The 22415-nt window shown below is 37.8% G+C and overlaps 1 protein-coding gene across 4 annotated transcripts in view; it reads left to right on the top strand.

The window, feature by feature from the left end:
- AGTPBP1 (ATP/GTP binding carboxypeptidase 1) overlaps positions 1–22415 on the top strand; it is a 165936-nt gene that overhangs the window by 23417 nt on the left and 120104 nt on the right. For all 4 annotated transcript variants that reach the window (XM_036097661.2, XM_036097662.2, XM_036097665.2 and 1 more), the window contains exon 2: positions 4046–4110. In XM_036097661.2, the coding sequence (XP_035953554.2) occupies positions 4079–4110 (32 nt within the window). In that variant the 5' untranslated portion in view covers positions 4046–4078. The remainder of the gene's footprint in view (positions 1–4045; positions 4111–22415) is intronic.

Below are 22415 nucleotides of genomic sequence, written 5' to 3'. Positions count from 1 at the left end.
TGGATTTAAGTCACAGCTGGAACTCTAGCTGCAGGGGAGTCTGGGAAGTGCTTTTTTTTTTTTTTCCTTAAAGCTTTCAAGTTCTTATAGTACAGGAAGGCACACTAGATGGAAATTGCGAAAGATATTGTATGCCCGTATACCATATATTCCATGTTGTTAGATTTTTTAAAATGAAGACTTTTTTGCACATTTGTGTAGTAAAATTTTCTCAAAGCAAGTCTTTGAAACTTTGGTTTGTTCATTTTAAATTTTTTTTTAGTGCCTGCCATGCGCTGCCTCTGTCGTAGGTACTTGGGAGGCATTTAGTAAGCAAAGCAGAGTTCTTCCTTCATGGAGCTTTACTTCTAGCAGGGAGATAGAGATAATAAGCAAAGCACAGAGTTAAATAAATTGTCTAGTTTACAAGGTGTTTAAAACGAGTGAAATATTGGCCAGTGAGATACTAGAAACCATATGATTTCTTATTTGTATGTATCAGGAACTTTGGGTTGCTACCACTTTTTCCTCAAAACTTTGAGGAAATGAAGGAACCCATTGTGGTTGCTTTTGTCATTATCAGTGGTGATAAGCTGGTAAGGGTCTGGGATGAATTTGATTACAGGATTGATACATGTGGTGTAATGGGGCATCCATGAGCATTCAAAAGTTTATAGAACTAGTGATTGTTCCCTTAAATGTTTTGACACAGGTTCATATGTAATCAGTTATTGAATAGTACAGTTTTCAACGTGTTCAGTTATTTTTGAATCATCCTGTATTAGAAGGTGGTAAGTGCTCTGGAAAAAGACAGTAGATTCAAGCAAGCAGCAATGGGTATGCTGGAGTCTGGAGGTAGTTTACAGCATTAAATAGGATGGTTGGAGTAGGCTTTATTGAAAAGGTGATATTCAAGCAAAGGAAGTTTGGAAGTTGGTCAGTCATTAGGATATCTGGCAGAACGTGTCAGGTGGAGGAAACAGCTCGGGCTAGGTAAGAATTGGAGGAAAGCAAGGTGGCTCAGCCAGTGTGTCTAGAGCAGCGTGAGTGAGGAGAGTTGTAGGTAGGAGATGAGGTCAGGGAAGGAAGGACTGAGGGTATTCTAGGGCCCTTAATGCCACTGAAATGGACAGCATCTCAGGACTTTGAGCAGACCAGTAACAAGATTTACCTAAGGGTTTTTTTTTTTTTTTTCCTCTTTCTTTTCCCCAAGGGTTTAAAAGGATCAGTCAGGATGTTCTGTTGAGAATGGAGTATAGAGGCCCAAAGGTAGAGGGAGACTAATTAGGATGGTTGGCTTGCCCATGGTAGTAGTTATGGTGAAGTGTGATCAGATTCTGGGTATATTTTGAAAGTAGAATTATCAGGACTTACTGATGGATTGGATGTGGGATGTAAGACAGTCAAGGAGGAAGTTAAGGTTTTGGACTAAGAATGGGAGAGAGAATTGTCTTTAACTGCAGTTGGAAAAGCTGAGGTGAGAGCACACTTAGTAGGGAGGAGCAGGTCAGGGGATCAGTATTGGATATGTTGAGTTTGTGATACTATTAGAGATCCACGTGGAGATGTCAAGTAGTCATGAGACTGGATGAGGTCACCAAGGAAGAGACTGGAGTTAGAAAAGGACGAGAAAGCACTGAGCTTAGGGCATCCAGTGAAGGAAACTTAGAGAGTATGGCCAAATGAGGAAAGTATTTCCAAGAAAAGGGAGTGACCAGTTCTATCAAATGCTGCTGATAAGACAAGATGAGGACTGAGAATTGACAGTTGGATTCAGGGAAATGGAGGTCACTGGGACTGACAAATGGGGTGCGGAGAACCTGATTGGAGTGTGTTTCGGAGAGAAGTGGAAGAGAGGACTTGTTGACAGTGTGTGCAAACAACTCTTTGCTTTTGGGAGGGAGGAGAAATGGGACAGTCTCTGGATTGAGGAAGTGGGAGTGAAGAGAGCTTATTTTTTTCCTTCAAGACACAGAAATAACAACATGATTTTATGGTGATGAAAATGACCCAATAGAGGGGAATGAGTAGATTATACCTAAACTTCATGTCAGTTTTTATAGTTATGCCCTTGTATAATACAGTCTCAATTTCTTTGCCTCTTTCTTGCTTTGTCACACTTGGTTGGCAAAGCCACAAACTTGGTGAAATGCAGCACTTCTGCTTCTAGGTGCCTGGTCTTTCAATTCCATGATACTGTAACAAACACAGACTTTCAAAGTAGAAAGTTTTTGTGTTCTCTGGAGGCACTCAGACCTTAGGCTATAAAAAGTGAGCATAAGGGACAATGCTGGCTTAGCTCTAGGATGATGGGGTTGAGAGCTGGCCTTCTTCCTGGGGGACTCTTTAGTCCCAGAAAGCAGAATTCTTTGAGGTTATCAGTTTCTTTAATGATTATTTGTCCGGAATTCTAGGACTGGCTGTTGAACATTTCCTACAATGGTGAAGTATGGGATATTGAGGAGGTAGGAAGTTGCTTGGAATTACAGACTTTTCGTTAGCTCTTGAACAGTCTCCTCCTCTGTTGTGCTTGGCACCTCCAAGTCCTTGGGTTCCAAGTTTCCTGAATTCTTCTAGTACCTACCCTACCCCCCCTTAGTTTTCCTTTTTGTCACTGTGGGCTTAAACATAACTTAATTTCTATTTATTGGTTTGCTGTTTACTTTAGTCCTGGGAGGGAGAGGACAGGAATGCCTGTGTTCAGCTGTTATTTTATTGTGAATTGGAAATTTGAATCATTTCTTAACTGTTGAAATAGAATTGGTTGTGATGTAAGTGCCCAGCATTAACCTTTCCAACTCTATCAGCTCTAATAAGATTCACAGTAAACTTTTCATAAGATGTGTTATTAATGCACTTTTAGAGAATGTCCTACCACTCAACAAGTAGAAGTAACTTAATTAACCTTACGTTTATGGCAGCAGTAGTGCTTTTGAAATCACAGTTTTTTTTTCCCCTCCTTTGGATTTTTGATTCTTAATTAATTTGGAAATGGGAAAAAGTTACTTTGACTTTGTAATATATTTTTTTTTAAAGTCAGTTAAAAGAAAGAATAGTCAGTAGTTTTAAATTTCTTGCCAACCTGAAAAACACTCCATGTAATTTTTGTACATAATCCTAAATACGTGTTTTCTTTTTTATGATTGAGTTAATGAGAAAACTGAAGAAAAAAAAAAAAACCTTGTGTGTTTTATTGAAGTGAAAGTTCTTTGTTAATTGAAGAAAAACATCCAGAATACCTATAGTTTCTAAATCTACTACATTCTTTTGCATGTTTATTTCCCTTTAAGTAGCATTACTAAATATTTCATAAATATGTGAGAAATTTGTTGAATTGGCAGTTATTTTTTTACTGTCTAGTGATGCCACGAAATTCTACTTCAGTAAGCATTGATACATAAAATTAAAAGATGTCCAGGGTTTTTTTTTGTTTGTTTTCCTTTTTTGGGGGGTGAATAGTTGCAACATAAATCTGAAAAATTGTAAGGATTCTGTGAATCCAGATTTAAAGTTTTAAAGTGCATAACATATACTTTCTAATGATAAAACTTGTATTGATTAAAGAAAAAAACGTATTAAGTATATTAAATGAGATGATGTTATAGGTGGTTTTTACTGTCTAAATAATTTGTTATTAAAAAGTGTTCTCACATAGAAATAATCTTACATATTTACCAGTATTTGACTACTGTGTGAATAGTGGACACTAAGTACACTGCTGTAGTTTGTTTATTTTAAGGAGGAATATAAGAACAGAAAAAGATAATTTGAACTGTCTCAAAAGAAATCTTTAACAGTAGATCATAGACTGTTGTGTTAGGTTTTTTTCATTTTTGTAGCTCCAGGATTTTGATAACATTTTACTGGCTGGTTTTAGATCATGTAATAGTCACACATTTTTGCATATTGAAGTAACTTGCCAGTAGCACATAAAACTCAAACATTCTCCTTTGGTTTCCAGTGTTATCTTGTGTTGCCCATAATAACTTTCAGTGGTATGGTTTTTATGACATCTAATGTATATAAATAATTGTGTGTTTAATATCATTAACATTTTTTCTTTTAGATTATCTGCAATGTTGAAATGAAGTAACTGAAGATGAGCAAGTTAAAAGTGATATCAGAGAAAAGGTACTGTAATTCTTTTTTTTTTTTTAATTTTTTAATTTTATTACGTTATGTTAGTCACCATACAATACATCATTAGTTTTTGATGTAGTGATCCACGATCCATTGTTTTCGTATAACACCCAGTGCTCCATGCAGAACGTGCCCTCCTTAATACCCATCACTGGGCTAACCCATCCCCCCTCCCCCCTCCCCTCTAAAACCCTGTTTGTTTCTCAGGTCCATAGTCTCTCATGGTTCATCTCTCCCTCCAATTCCCCCCCCCCATTTTTCCCTTCCTTCTCCTAATGTCCTCCATGTTATTCCTTATGTTCCACAAATAAGTGAAACCATATGATAATTGACTTTCTCTGCTTGACTTATTTCACTTAGCATAATCTCCTCCAGTCCCATCCATGTTGATGTAAAAGTTGGGTATTCATCTTTTCTGATGGCTGAGTAATATTCCATTGTATATATGGACCACATCTTCTTTATCCATTCATCTGTTGAAGGGTATCTCGGCTCTTTCCACAGTTTGGCTATTGCGGACATTGCTGCTATGAACATTGGGGTGCATATGGCCCTTCTTTTCACTACATCTGTGTCTTTGGGGTAAATACCCAGTAGTGCAATTGCTGGGTCATAGGGTAGCTCTATTTTTAAATTTTTGAGGCACCTCCACACTGTTTTCCAAAGTGGCTGTACCAACTTGCGTTCCCACCAACAGTGTAAGAGGGTTCCCTTTCTCCACAACCTCTCCAACATTTGTTGTTTCTTTCCCTGTCCATTTTGGCCATTCTAACTGGTGTAAGGTGGTATCTCAGTGTGGTTTTGATTTGGATTTCCCTGATGGCTAATGATGATGAACATTTTTTCATGTGTCTGTTAGCCATTTGTATGTCTTCTTCAGAGAAGTGTCTTTTCATCTCTTCTGCCCACTTTTTGACTTGATTATTTGTTTTTTGGGTGTTGAGTTTGAGAAGTTCTTTATAGATCTTGGATACCAGCCCTTTATCTGTAGTGTCATTTGTAAATATCTTCTCCCATTCTGTGGGTTGCCTCTTTGTTTTGTTGACTGTTTCCTTTGCTGTGCAGAAGCTTTTTATCTTGATGAAGTCCCAAAAGTTCATTTTTGCTTTTGTTTCACTAGCTTTTGGAGATGTATCTTGAAAGAAGTTGCTGTGGCCGATGTCAAAGAGGTTACTGCCTATGTTCTCCTCTAGGATTTTGATGGATTCCTGTCTCACATTGAGGTCTTTCATCCACTTTGAGTTTATCTTTGTGAATGGTGTTAGAGAATGGTCGAGTTTCATTCTTCTGCGTGTGGCTGTCCAATTTTCCCAGCACCATTTATTGAAGAGACTATATTTTTTCCATTGCATGTTTTTTCCTGCTTTGTCAAAGATTATTTGACCATAGAGTTGAGGGTCCATATCTGGGTTCTCTATTCTGTTCCATTGGTCTGTATGTCTGTTTTTGTGCCAGTACCATGCTGTCTTGGTGATCACTGCTTTGTAATATAGCTTGAAATCGGGCAACGTGATGCCCCCAGCTTTGTTTTTCTTTTTCAACATCTCCTTGGTGATTCGGGGTCTTTTCTGATTCCATACAAATTTTAGGATTGTTTGTTCCAGCACTTTGAAAAATGTCATTGGAATTTTGATCGGGATGGCATTGAAGGTATAGATTGCTCTGGGTAGCATAGACATTTTAACAATGTTTATTCTTCCAATCCATGAGCATGGGATATTTTTCCATCTTTTTGTGTCTTCTTCAATTTCTTTCATGAGTGTTTTGTAGTTCCTAGAGTACAGATCCTTTATCTCTTTGGTTAGGTTTATTCCAAGGTATCTTATGGTTTTCGGTGCTATTGTAAATGGAATCGTTTCTTTAATTTCTCTTTCTACAGTTGCATTGTTAGTGTATAAGAAAGCAACTGATTTCTGTGCATTGATTTTGTATCCTGCCACATTACTGAATTGCTGGATGAGTTCTAGTAAATTGGGGGTGGAGTCTTTTGGGTTTTCCACATAAAGTATCATGTCATCTGCGAAAAGAGAGAGTTTGACTTCTTCTTTGCCAATTTGAATGCCTTTTATTTCTTTTTGTTGTATGATTGCTGTTGCTAGGACTTCTAGTACTGTGTTGAACAACAGTGGTGAGAGTGGGCACCCTTGACGTGTTCCTGATCTTAAGGGAAAGGCTCTCAGCTTTTCCCCATTGAGGATGATATTCACTGTGGGTTTCTCATAGATGGATTTTATGAGCTTGAGGAATGTTCCCTCTATCCCTATACTCTGAAGAGTTTTAATCAGGAAAGGATGTTGCATTTTGTCAAATGCTTTTTCTGGATCAATTGAGAGGACCATATGGTTCTTCTCCCTCCTCTTATTAATGTGTTCTATCACATTGATTGATTTGCAAATGTTGAACCACCCTTGCATCCCGGGGATAAATCCCACTTGGTCGTGGTGGATGATCCTTTTAATGTATTGTTGGATCCTATTAGCTAGGATTTTGTTGAGGATTTTGGAATCCATATTCATCAAGGATATCGGTCTGAAATTCTCCTTTTTGATGGGGTCTTTGCCTGCTTTGGGGATTAAGGTAATGCTAGCCTCATAGAATGAGTTTGGAAGTTTTCCTTCTGTTTCTATTTTTTGAAACAGCTTCAGTAGAATAGGTATTATTTCTTCTTTGAATGTTTGGTAGAATTCCCCAGGGAATCCATCAGGCCCTGGACTCTTGTTTTGTGGGAGGTTTTTGATCACTGCTTCAATCTCGTTACTGGTTATTGGCCTATTCAGGTTGTCAATTTCTTCCTGTTTCAGTCTTGGCAGCTTATAGGTTTCCAGGAAGGCCTCCATTTCATCCAGATTGCTCAGTTTATTGGCATATAGTTGTTGATAATAATTTCTAATAATTGTTTCTATTTCCTTGGTGTTAGTCGTGATCTCTCCCCTTTCATTCATAATTTTATTAATTTGGGTCCTTTCTCTCTTCTTTTGGATAAGTCTGGCCAGTGGTTTATCAATCTTATTAATTCTTTCAAAGAACCAACTTCTAGTTTCGTTGATCTGATCTACTGTGTTTCTGGTTTCTAATGCATTGATTTCTGCTCTAATTTTAATTATTTCTCTTCTAATGCGTGGCTTAGGCGTCGTTTGTTGCTTTTTCTCTAGTTCTTTAAGGTGTAGAGTTAGTTGGTGAATTCGGGATTTTTCTATTTTTTTGAGTGAGGCTTGGATGGCTATGTATTTCCCCCTTAGGAGCGCCTTTGCAGTATCCCATAGGTTTTGGACCGATGTGTTTTCGTTCTCATTGATTTCCATGAATTGTTTAAGTTCTTTGATTTCCTGGCTGACCCAAACATTCTTGAGCAGAGTGGTCTTTAGCTTCCAAGTGTTTGAATTTCTGCCAAATTTTTTCTTGTGATTGAGTTCCAGTTTTAGAGCATTGTGGTCTGACAATATGCAGGGAATAATCTCAATCTTTTGGTATCGGTTGAGACCTGATTTGTGACCCAGTATATGGTCTATTCTGGAGAAAGTTCCATGTGCTCTCGAGAAGAATGAGTATTCTGTTGTTTTAGGGTGGAATGTTCTGTAAATATCTGTGACGTCCGTCTGGTCCAATGTATCATTCAAAGCTCTTGTTTCCTTGTTGATTTTCTGCTTAGGTGATCTGTCCATTGCTGAGAGTGGAGTATTGAGGTCTCCTACAATTAACGTATTGTTATCAATATGACTCTTTATTTTGGTTAACAGTTGGCTTATGTAGATGGCTGCTCCCATGTTGGGGGCATAGATATTTACAATTGTTAGGTCTTCTTGTTGGATAGACCCTTTAAGAATGATATAGTGTCCTTCTGTGTCTCTTATTACAGACTTTAGTTTAAAATCTAATTTGTCTGATATAAGAATTGCTACCCCAGCTTTCTTTTGAGGTCCGCTGGCATGGAAGATAGATCTCCATCCCTTCACTTTCAGTCTGGATGTATCTTTAGGTTCAAAATGAGTCTCTTGTAGACAGCATATGGATGGGTCCTGTCTTTTTATCCAATCTGCAACCCTGTTCCGTTTTATGGGAGCGTTTAGGCCATTCACGTTGAGAGTGATTATTGAAAGATATGAATTAATTGTCGTCATGTTGCCTGTGAAGACGTTGTTTTTATAGATTGTCCCTGTAAATTTCTGTTGTAGATCACTCTTGGGGTCTTTCTCCTTTTATGGAACCCCCCTTAATATTTCTTGCAGGGCCGGCTTAGTGGTCACATATTCTTTCAACTTCTGCCAGTCGTGGAAGCTCTGCATCTCTCCATCCATTGTAAATGAAAGCCTTGCCGGATAAAGTATTCTTGGCTGCATGTTCTTCTCATTTAGTACCCTGAATATGTCTTGCCAGGCCTTTCTGGCTTGCCAGGTCTCTGTGGATAGGTCTGATGTTATTCTGATGTTCCTCCCTCTGTACGTAAGGAATCTCTTCCCCCTAACTGCCCTTAAGATGGTTTCCTTGGTTCTAAGATTTGCAAGTGTTATTATTACATGCCGGGGTGTTGGCCTGTTTTCCTTGATCTTAGGAGGGGTCCTCTCTGCCTCTAGGACTCGAATGTTTGTTTCATTCCCCAGATTAGGGAAGTTCTCAGCTACGATTTGCTCCAATACATCTTCTAGTCCTCTCTCTCTCTCCACTCCCTCTGGGATTCCAATTATTCTGACATTGGAACGCTTCATGGTGTCACTTATTTCTCTGATTCTATTTTCATGGATTCTGAGTTGTTTTTCCCTGGCCTCCTCTTTTCCCTTTTTATCTATTATACTGTCTTCCAGGTCGCTTATTCTCTCTTCTGCCTCAGTTACGCTAGCTGTTAGATTATCTAGATTGGATTGGATCTCATTGATAGCATTTTTAAGTTCTGCCAATTCAGCTTTCATTTCTGCCCTTAGAGACTCTATGTTGCCATTAATTGATTTCTGCATTCTAGCCATTGTCTTCACAATTGCTAGCCTGAATTCCATGTCCGACGTCTTGGTTATATCTGCATCCATTTGTAAATCTGCAGCATAAGTCATAATCTCTGAGTCTTTTCTGTTTTGGGGGTTCCTCCTCCTAGTCATTCTGTTGATGGGTGTTTGAGGGAATGTATAGAGTCCAAATTATTGACCAGAACCCAAGCAAGATGCACCTGTTTTCTCGGGACCTTAGGGTTGCTGGCCTCTTGTTTTCCCAGCCTGTCTTCTGGGGGAGGGGCCTGCCGCGCTGTTACTCAGGCAACCCTGTTTGGGCGGAGTTGCCCTGCCCCCTGTGGCGGGGGATGGGCTCAGCAGGAATCAGTTTTTGGGGCTTTTGTTCTCTGGTGGCTTTCCCTGACGGCTTTCCGCATCTCTTTCCCGAGTCAGAGCAGAAGAGACCGTTTCCAACCCTCTGCCTCAGAGCAGAGAGACCGCAGTCTGTTCTTCAGTGAGCTCTCCAGGCCACACCGTCTCCGTTTCTGTCCGTGCTGCTATAAACTGCAGCGGCCTGGGTTGTGTGCCCCGCGGGAGCGCTCCCAGTCCTGCCTCCAGGTCAGGGCATGTCTCTGCCCTTTGTGCTTCTAAAACCGCCAGCCGCTCCCAGTTCGGGCGCGCGCGACACCGCCGCTTGGGGTTCTGTCCCGGGGACTGCAGTTCGCGTGCGCGTGACTCCGCCGCTCGGGGTTTCCACCCCGGGGGTTGCAGTTCACCGGGGGGACCGGCGCACCCGGTTTCCGTCTGGGAGGCTGCAGTTCGCGTGCGCGCGACCGTCGCTCCGGGTTTCTGTCTGGGTGGGCTGCGGTTCGCGTGCGTGCGACCCCGCCGGTCTGGTTTTCCACCCCGGGGGCTGCTCTAAAGTTCTTTCCCAACGCTACGGGTCTGCCAGTCTGTGCCCCGTCCGCAGCACGCGAGGCTGTCACTGACCGGCGGTGCAGGATCCCCACGGCCAGGCACCCTCCCGCTGCCGTTTATCCTCCGATATCTGCCCGCAGAATCACGGCTCCCCGCTTCCTACCTCAAAACCAACCGCCTGCAATATTCTGTTTGTAGAGATCCAGATCTTCTTACATCTCAGGCTGGTTTCGTGGGTGCTCAGAGTGGTCTGGTAGATATCCAGCTCAAATCCGGGGACCAGTTGAAGTAGGGTCCCCTACTCCTCTGCCGTCTTTCCCCCCTCCAAGGTACTGTAATTCTAAATACCAATATGTTTCAGGGAAATAATACATGAAGTGGTTATTTGAAACTCCTTATTTGAAAATATTATTTATGTTTAAATAATTGTTGTATTTACATTTTTAAATTAATATTTATTAATGTTTAACTTTTCAGTTAAAGCAGGAGTCCGCAAACTATGACCCATGAGCCAGATCTGGTCTACCTCTTGTTTTTGTATGGCCCATTAGCTAAGAGTAGTTTTTAACATTTCTAAATGGTTGGTGAAAAAAAGTATAAAGAAGAATATTTATGTCACATGAAGTTTATATGAAATTGAAATTTGTATGTATGTAGATTAAGTTTTGTTGGAACACAGCTGTGCTTTGTATATTGTCTGGATACTTGCTCTACAGTGGCAAAGTTGAGTAATTATGATAGAGACTGTACGGTACATAGTGCCTAAAATACATTCTGTCGGGCCCTTTCCAGAAAAATTTTACCTAACCCCTGAGTTAAAGCATCATCTCTGTTAAAGCTCTTATGTACCAAGAAATTGTCCTTAGCAAGGTTTTACTGTGGACTCTCTCAGTTAAAAGTCGGACAAACTGATTGATTCTGTTTTGGAATTTTTTTAGCTGATTGCTTAACTCTGTTAAGTCCCAGTTTTCTCATCTATATAATGAGTTTTATAATAATGGTATCATTATGAAGTTGTGAAGATTAAATAGTGTCTAGCAGGCTCAGTAAATGACAACTTATTAATATCGATAATCAGTTCTGTAGCAGTGTTGTATGTTGTATTTACATTTTTACAACTTTGCATTTGCAGGTATGGTTTGACTCTGTTTTATAATGAGAAGTATATACACAGTTTAGATAAATTTGTTCCTTAAATTGTTAGGTTTTCCAGTTATTAACTATGTAATACATTATAACAAATTTTATTAAGTATTTTTGTAATTTCTATAGGAAAGGAATTAGATAGTGATTGTGTTTTATTTATTTATTTTTTAATTTTTTTTAAAAAAGATTTTTTAAATTTATTTTGAGAGAGAGAGAGCAAGAGTGGGAGGGCCTGGGGGAAGGGGCAGAGGGAGAGGGAGAAGCAGATTCCCCCTGAGCAGGGAGCCCAATGTGGGGCTCTATCCCAGGACCCTGGGATCACCTGAGCCGAAGGCAGATGCTTAACCGACTGAGCCACCCAGGTGCCCCATGTTTTTAAATTTTTATTTTTTAAAGACTTCATTTATTTATTTATGAGAGAGAGAGAGGGAGGGAGGGAGAGAATCCTGAAGCCGACTCCCCGCTGAAGGCAGAGCCCCATGCACCTTGAGGCTCCATCTCGGGACCCATGAGACCATGACCTGAGCTCAGTAGATTAAGCCTCAGACCCTTGGTTTTGGCACAGGTCAGGATCTCAAGGTTGCCTGGAACCTGCTTCAAGATTCTTTCCCTTTGCCCCTCCCCCTCACGCACAGGCGCGTCTGCTCGCTTGCGCGTGCGCACTCTCTCAAGAATAAATAAATCTTAAAAAAACAAAAACAAAAAGAAGGAGCACCAGCCTTACTTTTCGGATTAGGTCAAGGAGCACCAGCCTTGCTTTTCAGATTAGGTTGATTAGCAAAGCTATCTAAAATTACTAGATTGTTGTTCCATATGAATATGAAATTAGTTTGACAACTTCTAGTTCCTAGGGTTAGTTTTAATTTTTTTTCTCCTGAGATAGATTTTACTGGATATTTATTTATTTTTTTTTGGTGACTGTTTTAGGCTAACCAAATTAGGATCACTGCAAGTGGTCTTCATCTTAAAGAAATGACAGTTTCTACTAATACTTGTGATTTTGCTGTGAAGAAAGCTGTGTGCAGAAAGATGAATTGAGATAGATAGAAAAGGGTCAAAATCTTTTTCTTTTCCCTTCCTATAATCTTGGCATCTTTCTAGCTCCCTTGTTCCAGTGTCTGCCCTGTAAGCCCTGCCTTACCAGGAGTGCTAATCTGTTGACTTTTATTTTCTCTCATTCACCTTCTCCTTCCTTACCCAATGTAGAATCCACCATCTGTCATTACACTCTTGAAAAGACCTGAAGTATCTTTACCTGACTTTGTATTTTTCCATCACATCCATCTGACAAAGCCTTTTTCTGCATAAACCTTTGTTGAGCATTTAAATAATGTTGGAGGATAAACTAACTTGGCAGATATCACTAAAAATTATTGATCATTGGCCTGAACTGAGCCTAGCAATCCTGCAACTATGATTTTCTGGAAAAGTTCATTTTTTGCAAATTCTCAATTTTTGTAATGATTATTTTATACTTTCATTTTACCCTTTTAACGTTTAAAATCCTCAGATGTCTCAAATACAGACCCTCAACAAATGGCCTTCCCTCATGATATCACAGAGATAATACAATCTATTATCCTCATGTTTCTTACACCAAAAATTTACATATTCCCCTTTATTTGATCCCATCCTCTGCTTACCCTCCTATTATTTACCCCAGCAGAGAATGTGTCTCCTTTCTTGTCAGATACTAATACTGACACCTGTGTTATTGATTTCATCTCCCTCCTTCCTTTTCAGGGTCTTTTAATAATTTATTCTTCTGTCTTGAATCTTTAACTCCTTCATTCCTTACTATTTAAACAAGATCTGGGCTTCCCAGTATTTAGACTATGTTCTTCTGTCACTACCTGATATATCTGATTCCCTTAAAAGCCAAAAATTTTGAAATAGTCTCTAAATTCAATCTACATCTCATTTCACACACTCCCAAGTACTCCTGTGTAGTTTCTGCTTTATCCGGTATACCAAGAGTTTTTAAACAAATTTATTGAGATATAATCATCATGCAACAAACTGTACATAGAGAGTACAGTTTGGTAAGTTTGGCCTTTATATACATGCAAAGTCATCCTCTCAATCAATTGGCTTTGTATCTTTGTCAAAAATCAATTGTCCATGTATGTATGGGTCTATTTTTGGACTCTGTTTTGTTCCACTGATTTAGATGTTTATCTTAGTGCTGATACCTCTCTGCCTTGATGACTTTATAGTGAGTCTCAAAATTAGTGTTGGTCTACCAATTTTGTTCTTTTATTTCCAAAGTTAGGCCTATTTCACATTTTCATGTGAATTTAGCATCAGTTTTACAATTTCTACACAATAGCCTGCTGAGGTTTTTACTGTATTGCCTTGATTCTGTAGATCAGTTTGGGGAAAATTGGTATCTTAACAACATTGAGTCTTCTTACTCTTGAGCACAGCATATTCCTTTTTTATGATCTTTAATTTTTTTTAGCAATGTTTTGTAGTTTTCAGTGTACTGGTCTTTCAGGTTGTTAGATTTATTTCTATTTCCCATGAAAATAACAGCTCTTTGTGGCTCCCCAATAATTTTTGAGTGTAAAGGTATCATGAGACCAAAAGCCCCCTCTAAACCCCCCCCAAAAAAACCCCAAAACAAAACTGAGAAGCTATCCTGTACTAACTTTTATATTAAGCTAAAAATGAGAAATGTGATATACCAGGGTGGCATATGCCTGAGTGAAACTTGTTACTCTGAAAGATAGACCAGATACTGCAAAGCAGTTAGCCACAAGGCAATACCTAAAATCCAGTGGAACATGACCAGAGAAGTTGTAAAAATAATGAATATAAAATAATTAGCATTTAATTAACTTTGGTGAAGGAATTTGAAGGATAACTTGACTAATTATTGCTGATGTATAAATTTAAGAAGTTTAAAATTTTAACAAGGTTTTACTGGTTGTCTATAACAAGTCACTTGGTAGTGTTGAACTAGAATTTATTGTTAAAGAAGCCTTTTCTGCATTTAATTATAAGAAGTAGAGAAGTAGTTACTCTTCTCTTCCAGTTAGAAGAATATTGTTTTCCATACTTACATATTTAAATATTTAACTCTTTCTACAAAAGAATGTTAATGAAATTTCTATTTTTTCATTGTCCTTTGATTTATGATGGAAGAAAATAAAGTGTGTTCAGTATTTAGAGAGAAACAGTAAAAATATAAACAAAGTACAGGTAATAAAAGAAAGTTAAAAAAGACCTGTAAATGAAGAACAGAAATTTCTTTTTTTTTTTTAGGGATGAATTTTTTTTTTTTTTAATTTATTTATTTGACAGAGAGTTAGAGAGCACAAGTAGGCAGAGCGGCAGGCAGAGGGAAAGGGAGAAGCAGGGTCTCTGCTGAGCAGGGAGCCTGATGCGGGGCTCGATCCCAGGACCCTGGGATCATGACCTGAGCCGAAAGCAGCCGCCCAACCAACTGAGCCACTCAGGCGCCCTGTAGGGATGAATTTTTTATTCTGTATTCTTGTTACAGAATAAAAAAGGAGCAGGAATAGTTGGTCACAAAGTTTTATGACAATTTTCATAGTTAGAATTAGAAATTAAGGGAGAATGAATAGGAGTAAATAAATACCTACCAACAAATGTCCAGCAATATTATTTCCATTTGAAGTAATCCAGAAAATAAAAGTTCATATTGAAAGGTAAGTAGTGTATCCAAATGGATCACTCCAGTGAAATCAGTTGCTTGTGAAGGAACAGAAATTTCTGAAAGATAATGTGCATTTTGGAAACGAAACCGTACTGTTTGAAATTAAATCTTAGTTGCTGTGAGTCATGTTTAAGTCTAAAACCGTAGTATATTTCTATGGATTTTTTTGCTGTGAGATGTTTTTACCTTTTTTATGAGGACAGCTCTATTACCTGCATTTTAAGGTAAAAAAGGTGATAACAGTTATTTATAATATGAAGATAGGTTCTATAGTACTTGCACTTGGGAAATTATTTGTTGCAAAGACAGTATCTGTACATCATTGGGACTTTTGTAATATCCAAGAACGTTTATGCTTTTAGAAAAATAGCTCTAAGACTGAGAGTAAACTCAAACATCAAAGCAGTAGGAGACCACTACAATGAAACAAATATTTGAGTGATACTGTCTTTAAAATATCCATTTGAAAGTTACCTTGATTTGATGTATTTCATAGTGATCATGTTTTCAATTCCATGATTTTCTCACTATATAATAATTAACAATCATAAATTGAATCTCTGAAGTTTGGTCTTAGCCTCATTTTGATTCATCTAAAAGTAGGGTAAGTAAGGAAGATAACATCCTTTTCTGAGTTGTTATTTAAAAATTTTCTCAGTGTAGTTCAGATTATCCATTGAAGCTGTATAGCTTTACCCACCCCCCTCAGATTTTCCAAAATCTAAAAATTATTCAGAAGGTAGAGCTGCCCTCTGGTGTTCACCCTATGATTCTTTCAACATTAGTGTCAACAGCCTTAAATTTTTAGAGCTGAGTTGGGGTGGCTTAAAATATTTTGTTCAGTTTTCATTCTGTAGATGAGAAAAGTAGAAATAGAGAGGGAGATTGATTTGCCTGTGTTCTCAATTTCCATTCATTTGCCTCCCTTCAAAAAATACATCCATCTGTTCATCCATCTATTGTTTGAAAGAGCATGATTCTCAGAAAGGAATCACTTAGATGAAAGTTTTTTTTCTTTTTCTTTTTTTATATGTGGTGTAATTTAAAATTTTAAGAGTTACCGATAAAACAAATTCTTAGTTGGGAATAGAATTGAATGTGTGTTACGCTTAGTGTGTTTTATATGTTTGTGAATATTTTGAATAGTAGATGTTTTGTTAATTACTGAAAAATACTGAGATGACCTTTAAGAAAAATATTAACTGGAGAAAATTTAAGAAGCACTTTGTTATTAAATGTCAGAAGTTTGGTTTTCTTAATGCAAATTTCTCTTAAATTTGGGTTATGGAATTGTTTTTAAAGATGTAGTTTGCCTCTTAGTTCTCAAACTGTGGTCTCTTAATACCATTTCTCACCAAAAAGAACCAGGGCTCTTTCGAGAGAGGGCTGATTCTAGGTCAGTAGCACAAAATATGCAAGATAAGCCTAGAGGAGTGGTTCTCAGATTTTTTTTAGCTCAGAACCTCTTGGTGCTCTCTTAAAGTGATGAAGACTCCAAAAAGTTTTTGTTGATGTGAGTTATTTTATCTGTTGATATTTACATTATTATACATTAAAACTGAGAAACTAAAACTTTTTTTAAAAAAAGATTTATTTATTTTTAGAGAAACTGCATGTGCACATGGCAGCTGGGGGAGGGGAGCAGAGGGAGAGGGAGAGAGAAACTTAAGCAGATGCCATCCTGAGTGCAGAGCCTGATGCGGGGCTCTATCTCATGACCCTGAGATCATGACCTGAGCTGAAACCAAGAGTCTGAAGCTTAACTGACTTAACCACCCAAGTGCCCCTATTTATTCATTTAAAAATAACAATAAACCAATTGTATAATAATAGAAAATTTTGTTTTAGAAATAACTATATTTTCAAAAATGGAAGACTAGAATTATTTTATTACATTTTTGCAAATCTGATGTGTGGCTTAATGGAAGATGGCTAGATTCTCTTATCTGCTTTTGAGTTCAATTTGTCATGATGTAAGTATATATTACATATAATATGTACATATTATATATGCATATATAGTTTGTGCATGTGTGGTGTTATTATAGAATATGAAGAAAATCTGGGCTCATGTAGATATGTAATTAGAAAAGAAGGAAGTACTTGAATAAAAGGCCATTTTATTATTTATTTATTTATTTAATTTTATTTGTTGGAGAGAGAGAGAGAGAGCGAGAGCAAGCACAAGCAAGGGGAGTGGCAGGCAGAGGGAGAAGCAGGCTCCCTGCTGAGTAAGGAGCCCGAAGCAGGACTCAATCCCAGGAAACTGGAATCATGACCTGAGCTGAAGGCAGGCGCTTAACTGACTGAGCCACCCAGGCGCCCCAAAAGGCCATTTTAGATAATTGTGGATAATTGTCCTTTGATTTATGATGGAGGAAAATAAAATTGTGTGTTCAGTATTTGTAGAGAAATAGTAAAAATATGATTAAAGCAAGAATAATAATTATAAATGAGGAATAGACATTTAAATGACAATAATATTCTTTGGAAATAAAGCCATATTGGTTGAAATTCAAATTGAAGTGGATATTCTTGCTAAGTAATAGTTTTCTTCAAGGTTAATTGCAATGTGGATTCTGAAACTGTATTAGTGAACTTTTTGTTCTCTGTTACATTAAATCCCATTGGTCTTTTTTGCACTTTGAATAATTTTTTTTTCCATATTTAAATTTGTAACATCTAGCATTGGTCATTCAGAAATATTGATTCCATGACTAATGCAGATATTTTAAATAGTGGTACATTTTATTACACAGTATTAATAAATTGCATATATTAATATCACCATTGATTTTTATCAGAAAAAAAATTTTTTTTAAGTAGGCTCCACACCCAGCGTGGAGCCCAACATAGGGCTCAAACTTGCCATCCTGAGATCAAGACCTGAGCTGAGATCAAGAGTTGGATGCTTAACTAACTGAGCCACCCAGGCGCCTAGAAAATTTTTTAATTAGCGGCAAGCTGTCAAGGCTATGATGGTAGATCCACATTTTTTGAAATTCTAATTTTTGCTCAAAAGCCAGATTTTATCACTGGCAACAGATCTGTCAGTTGTTTTCTTGAAATGATTGACTCACTTTGTTTATTTCCAAAAAATGTATGTACGCCCAAATTCTGAATAATCTTTGTCAGTTGTTTTTTAAAAATTTCTTTTACTACTATTTTTTGACTTCTTTTTTGAATTAAAAATGATGTTCTGTGAAAAAAGTGGGTAGTTCAGCTTGCATTTTAAACAGTCACAGGTTTTCTTCCCCCAAGGTAACCATCATATTTAGTGTGCAACTGAAATGTTTAATGCACACACACAATATTAAAAAGATATGTCCTCATGGATGAAACTGGAATTTTTGCTTTTAACTGAGTGCAGGAGGGTGAAGAACACAGTGACTGCTAGTACAGTTTTGTGTCACTGCCTTGATTTGTGCTATGGTACCTGCACTTTACCCACTGGTGCTTTTAGATCATCAGTGCAAATCTCAACACAGTGTCAAATAGTTTCTTAGTATTTTTATGAAAATAGGTTTTGACTGTGTAAATTTTATTATAGGGTCTCAGGTACTCTCAGAGTTTTGTGGAGTACTTTGAAGACTGTTGCCAATAATAGTCTTGTCATACCGGAAAGCCAGAAAGCTATCAAAGGACTAGGATCATATCAAAAGGACTCAGGAACTGACTTAGGAAACGCCCATTCATTGATCATTGAGTGTTTATAATTGCAGTAGATAAAATATCAGATGTGTTTAAATCTTTGAGTTCATACTGATGCATGAAACCAAAATACTTCATTGGTTACTTGGAAAGGATTTTAGGGAATGAACTCATTCTTTGAAAACTGCTAAATACAGATAAGTTAAAAAACCAGCATTTATTTTGCTTTTATTTAATGAGTTGTACCTCTGGATAATCAAATAAGGAATTTTTCTCTTTATGGAGTTGTTTTAGTTAACACATGAAGAAGGAGTGGGATGATGAATATCACTGTTTTTCAATCCTTAATGGAGTAATGGATCTAGGTATTGGTGACCAGTGACTGCTTATATTACAAAAGTAAGAGAACCAGACACTATTTGCCTTGTTATGGAAGGTTATAGTACCACTTATAAGGAATTCACATCTCCAAGTCAAGCCTTCATCCCATTAGGCCTTTAAATTCAACTACCGGTTTAAAGAAGATAGACAAACATATTATGCTGTGGATGTGTAATTGGTAAAGTCCAGAACATGGGAAACTATAGGTCAATCAAGCTGCTTCAACAAATAAATTGTGAGGAAAAAAAAGTAATAGGAAACTTGTAGGTAAAAAGACAAATGCAATATATAGACCTCATTTGGTTTCTGATTTGTACAGACTGTTAAAGAAAATGAGAGAGAATGAGAATGAACTAATAAATTTAAGAAAATTGCATTCAAACTAGATTTTGGTATTAAAGGATTATTGTTACTGTTCTTGGTATGGTAGTGATAGTGTAGTTATATATATTTTGAAGAGTTTTTATATTTTGGGAAATACAGAATGCATATATTTTGAAGAGTTTTTATATTTTGGGAAATAGAGAATGCTGAAGTATTTCAGAGGAAATGAACTTTCTGAGATGTGCTTCAAAATTAGCCCATTGATGTGTGTGCCTGTAGGTAGGTATGTGTAAAATAAGATTGTGGATTGTTGATTGTTGAAGCTGGGTGATGAGCAAATGATGGTTCATTATACTATTTTTTTCTTTTTCTGTTCATTATGGAATTTTCCATAGTAATGGTTTTGCTCATTCAGACTTATGATAACAGTTTTAAGGAATTATTCCTTCCTCCTGCAACATTGGAAGAAAAAGAAAATATGTACAAAGTCAAATATGTAACATAGTTTTATAGCTACAGAATTCTTTTATTTAAAAAAATTGTGAAATGTTTCTGAAAACCAAAAAGGATAGAAAATAATATAATGAACACCTGTGTACTGATCACCTAAGAAATTAAGAAATTACAAACACAGTGTGTACTATTCCCTAATAACATCTTTCTCCCTTATCCCGAGATAATTACTATTTTGGATTTGATGACCATCATTTCCATGCATGTTTTTGTGTGTGAGAGAGTGTGTGTGTGTGTGTGTATAATGTTTTCTTAAATATATATATATATATTTATATATATACACATGCTAAAGAATATATTGTATTGAATTTGTATATTATAAAACTGTTAATGATATTATACTAAACATATTAAAGTCTTTTGGGTTTTTTTATACTTGAAGATTTATACGTACCAATATATATCTTTATGTCTGTGCTATGCTGGCTCTCTGAAAAATGGGAAATATTGCATTATTTTAAATGGTACATTGGGCCCATTTTTCAAATGTATGCTTAATGTGTATTTTCAAACTTCAGATACCTTTTCAGTTGAAGTAGCTCCAGATTTAAAGCATTTGGCACAGTTAATCTGAAAAAAAGAAAATACTGTTTTTCATGTTTCAAGATATTTATTGTCTGTGCTGTGCCAGCCAATGTTTGAAATACATTATATGTTAAAAAAAAAAAAAAAGAAAAGAAGATAGTAGGAAGGGAAAAATGAAGGGGGGGAAATCGGAGGGAGAGATGAACCATGAGAGACTATGGACTCTGAGAAACAAACTGAGGGTTCTAGAGGGGAGGGGGGTGGGGGGATGGGTTAGCCTGGTGATGGGTATTAAAGAGGGCACGTTCTGCATGGAGCACTGGGTGTTATACGCAAACAATGAATCATGGAACACTACATCAAAAACTAATGATGTATGGTGATTAACATAACATAATAAAATTAAAAAAAATACTGGATATATAGAATAAGACATGCAAGGTCTCTCTACCTTTGTGGAATTTACATAATTTCAAATAGTAATAAATTCTCTAGGTACATTTTAATATCGGAAGTGGAGGGGCTGGTGAGGAAATGGTCCCATGGTTGGGTTGCAGCCTGCAGTGTGAAGTTGCCAGCTCTAAATAGAGCTGGGAGAACCCCCCCCCCCCCCCCCCCCCCCCCCCCGATCTCCAGATTGAGAGGACAGAAAGACCTGGTGTTTGGGGGAAAAACTTGCTGTATTCAGGGAACTGATAGCCATTGACCTGGATCCCAGTGCCTGAGGGGAACGTTGTGAGAAATAAAGTCTGAAAGGTAGACAGAAGCCAGATGATAAAGAGCTTAGTAGACTGTGATAAGTAAATAAGATTTTACCTAAGTCTGAAGGGAAGCCATTGAAGGGGTTTTTTTTTTTGGCTGGATAGCAACTTGATTAGGTTAGTGGTTCTACAAATCTACACGTGATAAGTTGGCCTAGAACTATATACTTAACCACTGTCAATTTCCTGGTGTTTGCTATTGCCCTATAGTTCATGTAAATGTAGCCATTGGGGAAACTAAGTGAAAGGTAGAAGGGACCACTCTACTGTTTTTGCAACTTCCTGTGAGTATTTATAATTATTTCAAAATAAAAAGATAAAGACAATCACTGAGAAAATGGATTATTGGCAAGCAAGAATGAAAGCAGACTAGTTATGAGGCGATGAGAGACGATGATTGCTTGGACTTGGGTAGTAATAGTAGGTATGGAGACAAGTGGATGGAGCTAAGTCATTTCAGAGATGGAGCTGTTACTGGGTTGGTGTGTGAGGCAGGTAGTCCAGATTTTTTCCTGAGCAACTGACGGTTTCATTTCAGTTTGGGAGGGTTAAGATTGGAAGAGGAAGACGTTGAGAGGAGGAACTAGAAATTGTTTTATATTTGGGCTTGTTAGGTTGTGTAAGCTATCAGGGTGAAGCTGGAGTTGCGTGTAGGAGCCAGGCAGCATTTAGATCATAATTACAGTGGTGGGATTAGATGAGATCACACTGGCAAAGAGTGGAGAGAGTGGAAAGAAGAGGGCTGGGGATAGAGCTGTTCGTGAGCATCTAGAAATATGTCACAGGAGGAGCCAATAGAGGGGATCTCGGAGAGGTGGTGACAGGAAGACGATAGAGAGTGGAGTCATTGAAACCCAAAGGAGGTGAAGGAAGAGGGAGCTCTCTGATTTGGATAGTGCTGAGATACTGAGTATGACGAGGAAAGAAGTGACCACAGGAGGTTGGGAGACCTCAGGGTGCAGAAGGCAAGCTTGAAAAGCGAACAGGTCGTGAGAGGATGGAGAGCAAGTACAGGCACCTCATTCAAGGAGTAGCAGAGGAGTGGGGTGGGAGCCAGTGGGAGCTTTCCTACGTCATATTAGTGAGTGTGCCAGTGCGTATGATCCAGTTGAAAGGCAGAGAGAGATGATGAATCGGGGAAAGATTAATTGAATGAGCAAATACATTGAGAATGCAGGAAGGGTTGCTGGGTCATGTAAACAGGGGAGGAATTGTTCTTTGAGTCTCAACATACCAGCCAAAGAGCCTTTTAAAAACATCAGAGCACATCACTCTTCTGCTTAAAAGCTTCCCATCCCAGTTAGTATAAAAGTCAAAATCCCTACAGTGGCCTGCAAAGCTTTAAATGATGGTGCTCCCTCCCACCTCACCCCCACCTCTGACCTCCTCTCTTACTATTACTCTCCTTTGAGTCTGCTCCAGCCACACTGGCCACCTCACTTTTAACTCAGTGTAGCAGATCTCTGCCTTGGGGTC

This window comes from Halichoerus grypus, chromosome 14 (assembly GCF_964656455.1).
Source record: "Halichoerus grypus chromosome 14, mHalGry1.hap1.1, whole genome shotgun sequence".
Classification (NCBI taxonomy): domain Eukaryota; kingdom Metazoa; phylum Chordata; class Mammalia; order Carnivora; family Phocidae; genus Halichoerus; species Halichoerus grypus.
Note: the sequence above shows the minus strand (reverse complement) of the source record. Positions and strands in the feature narration are given on the sequence as shown.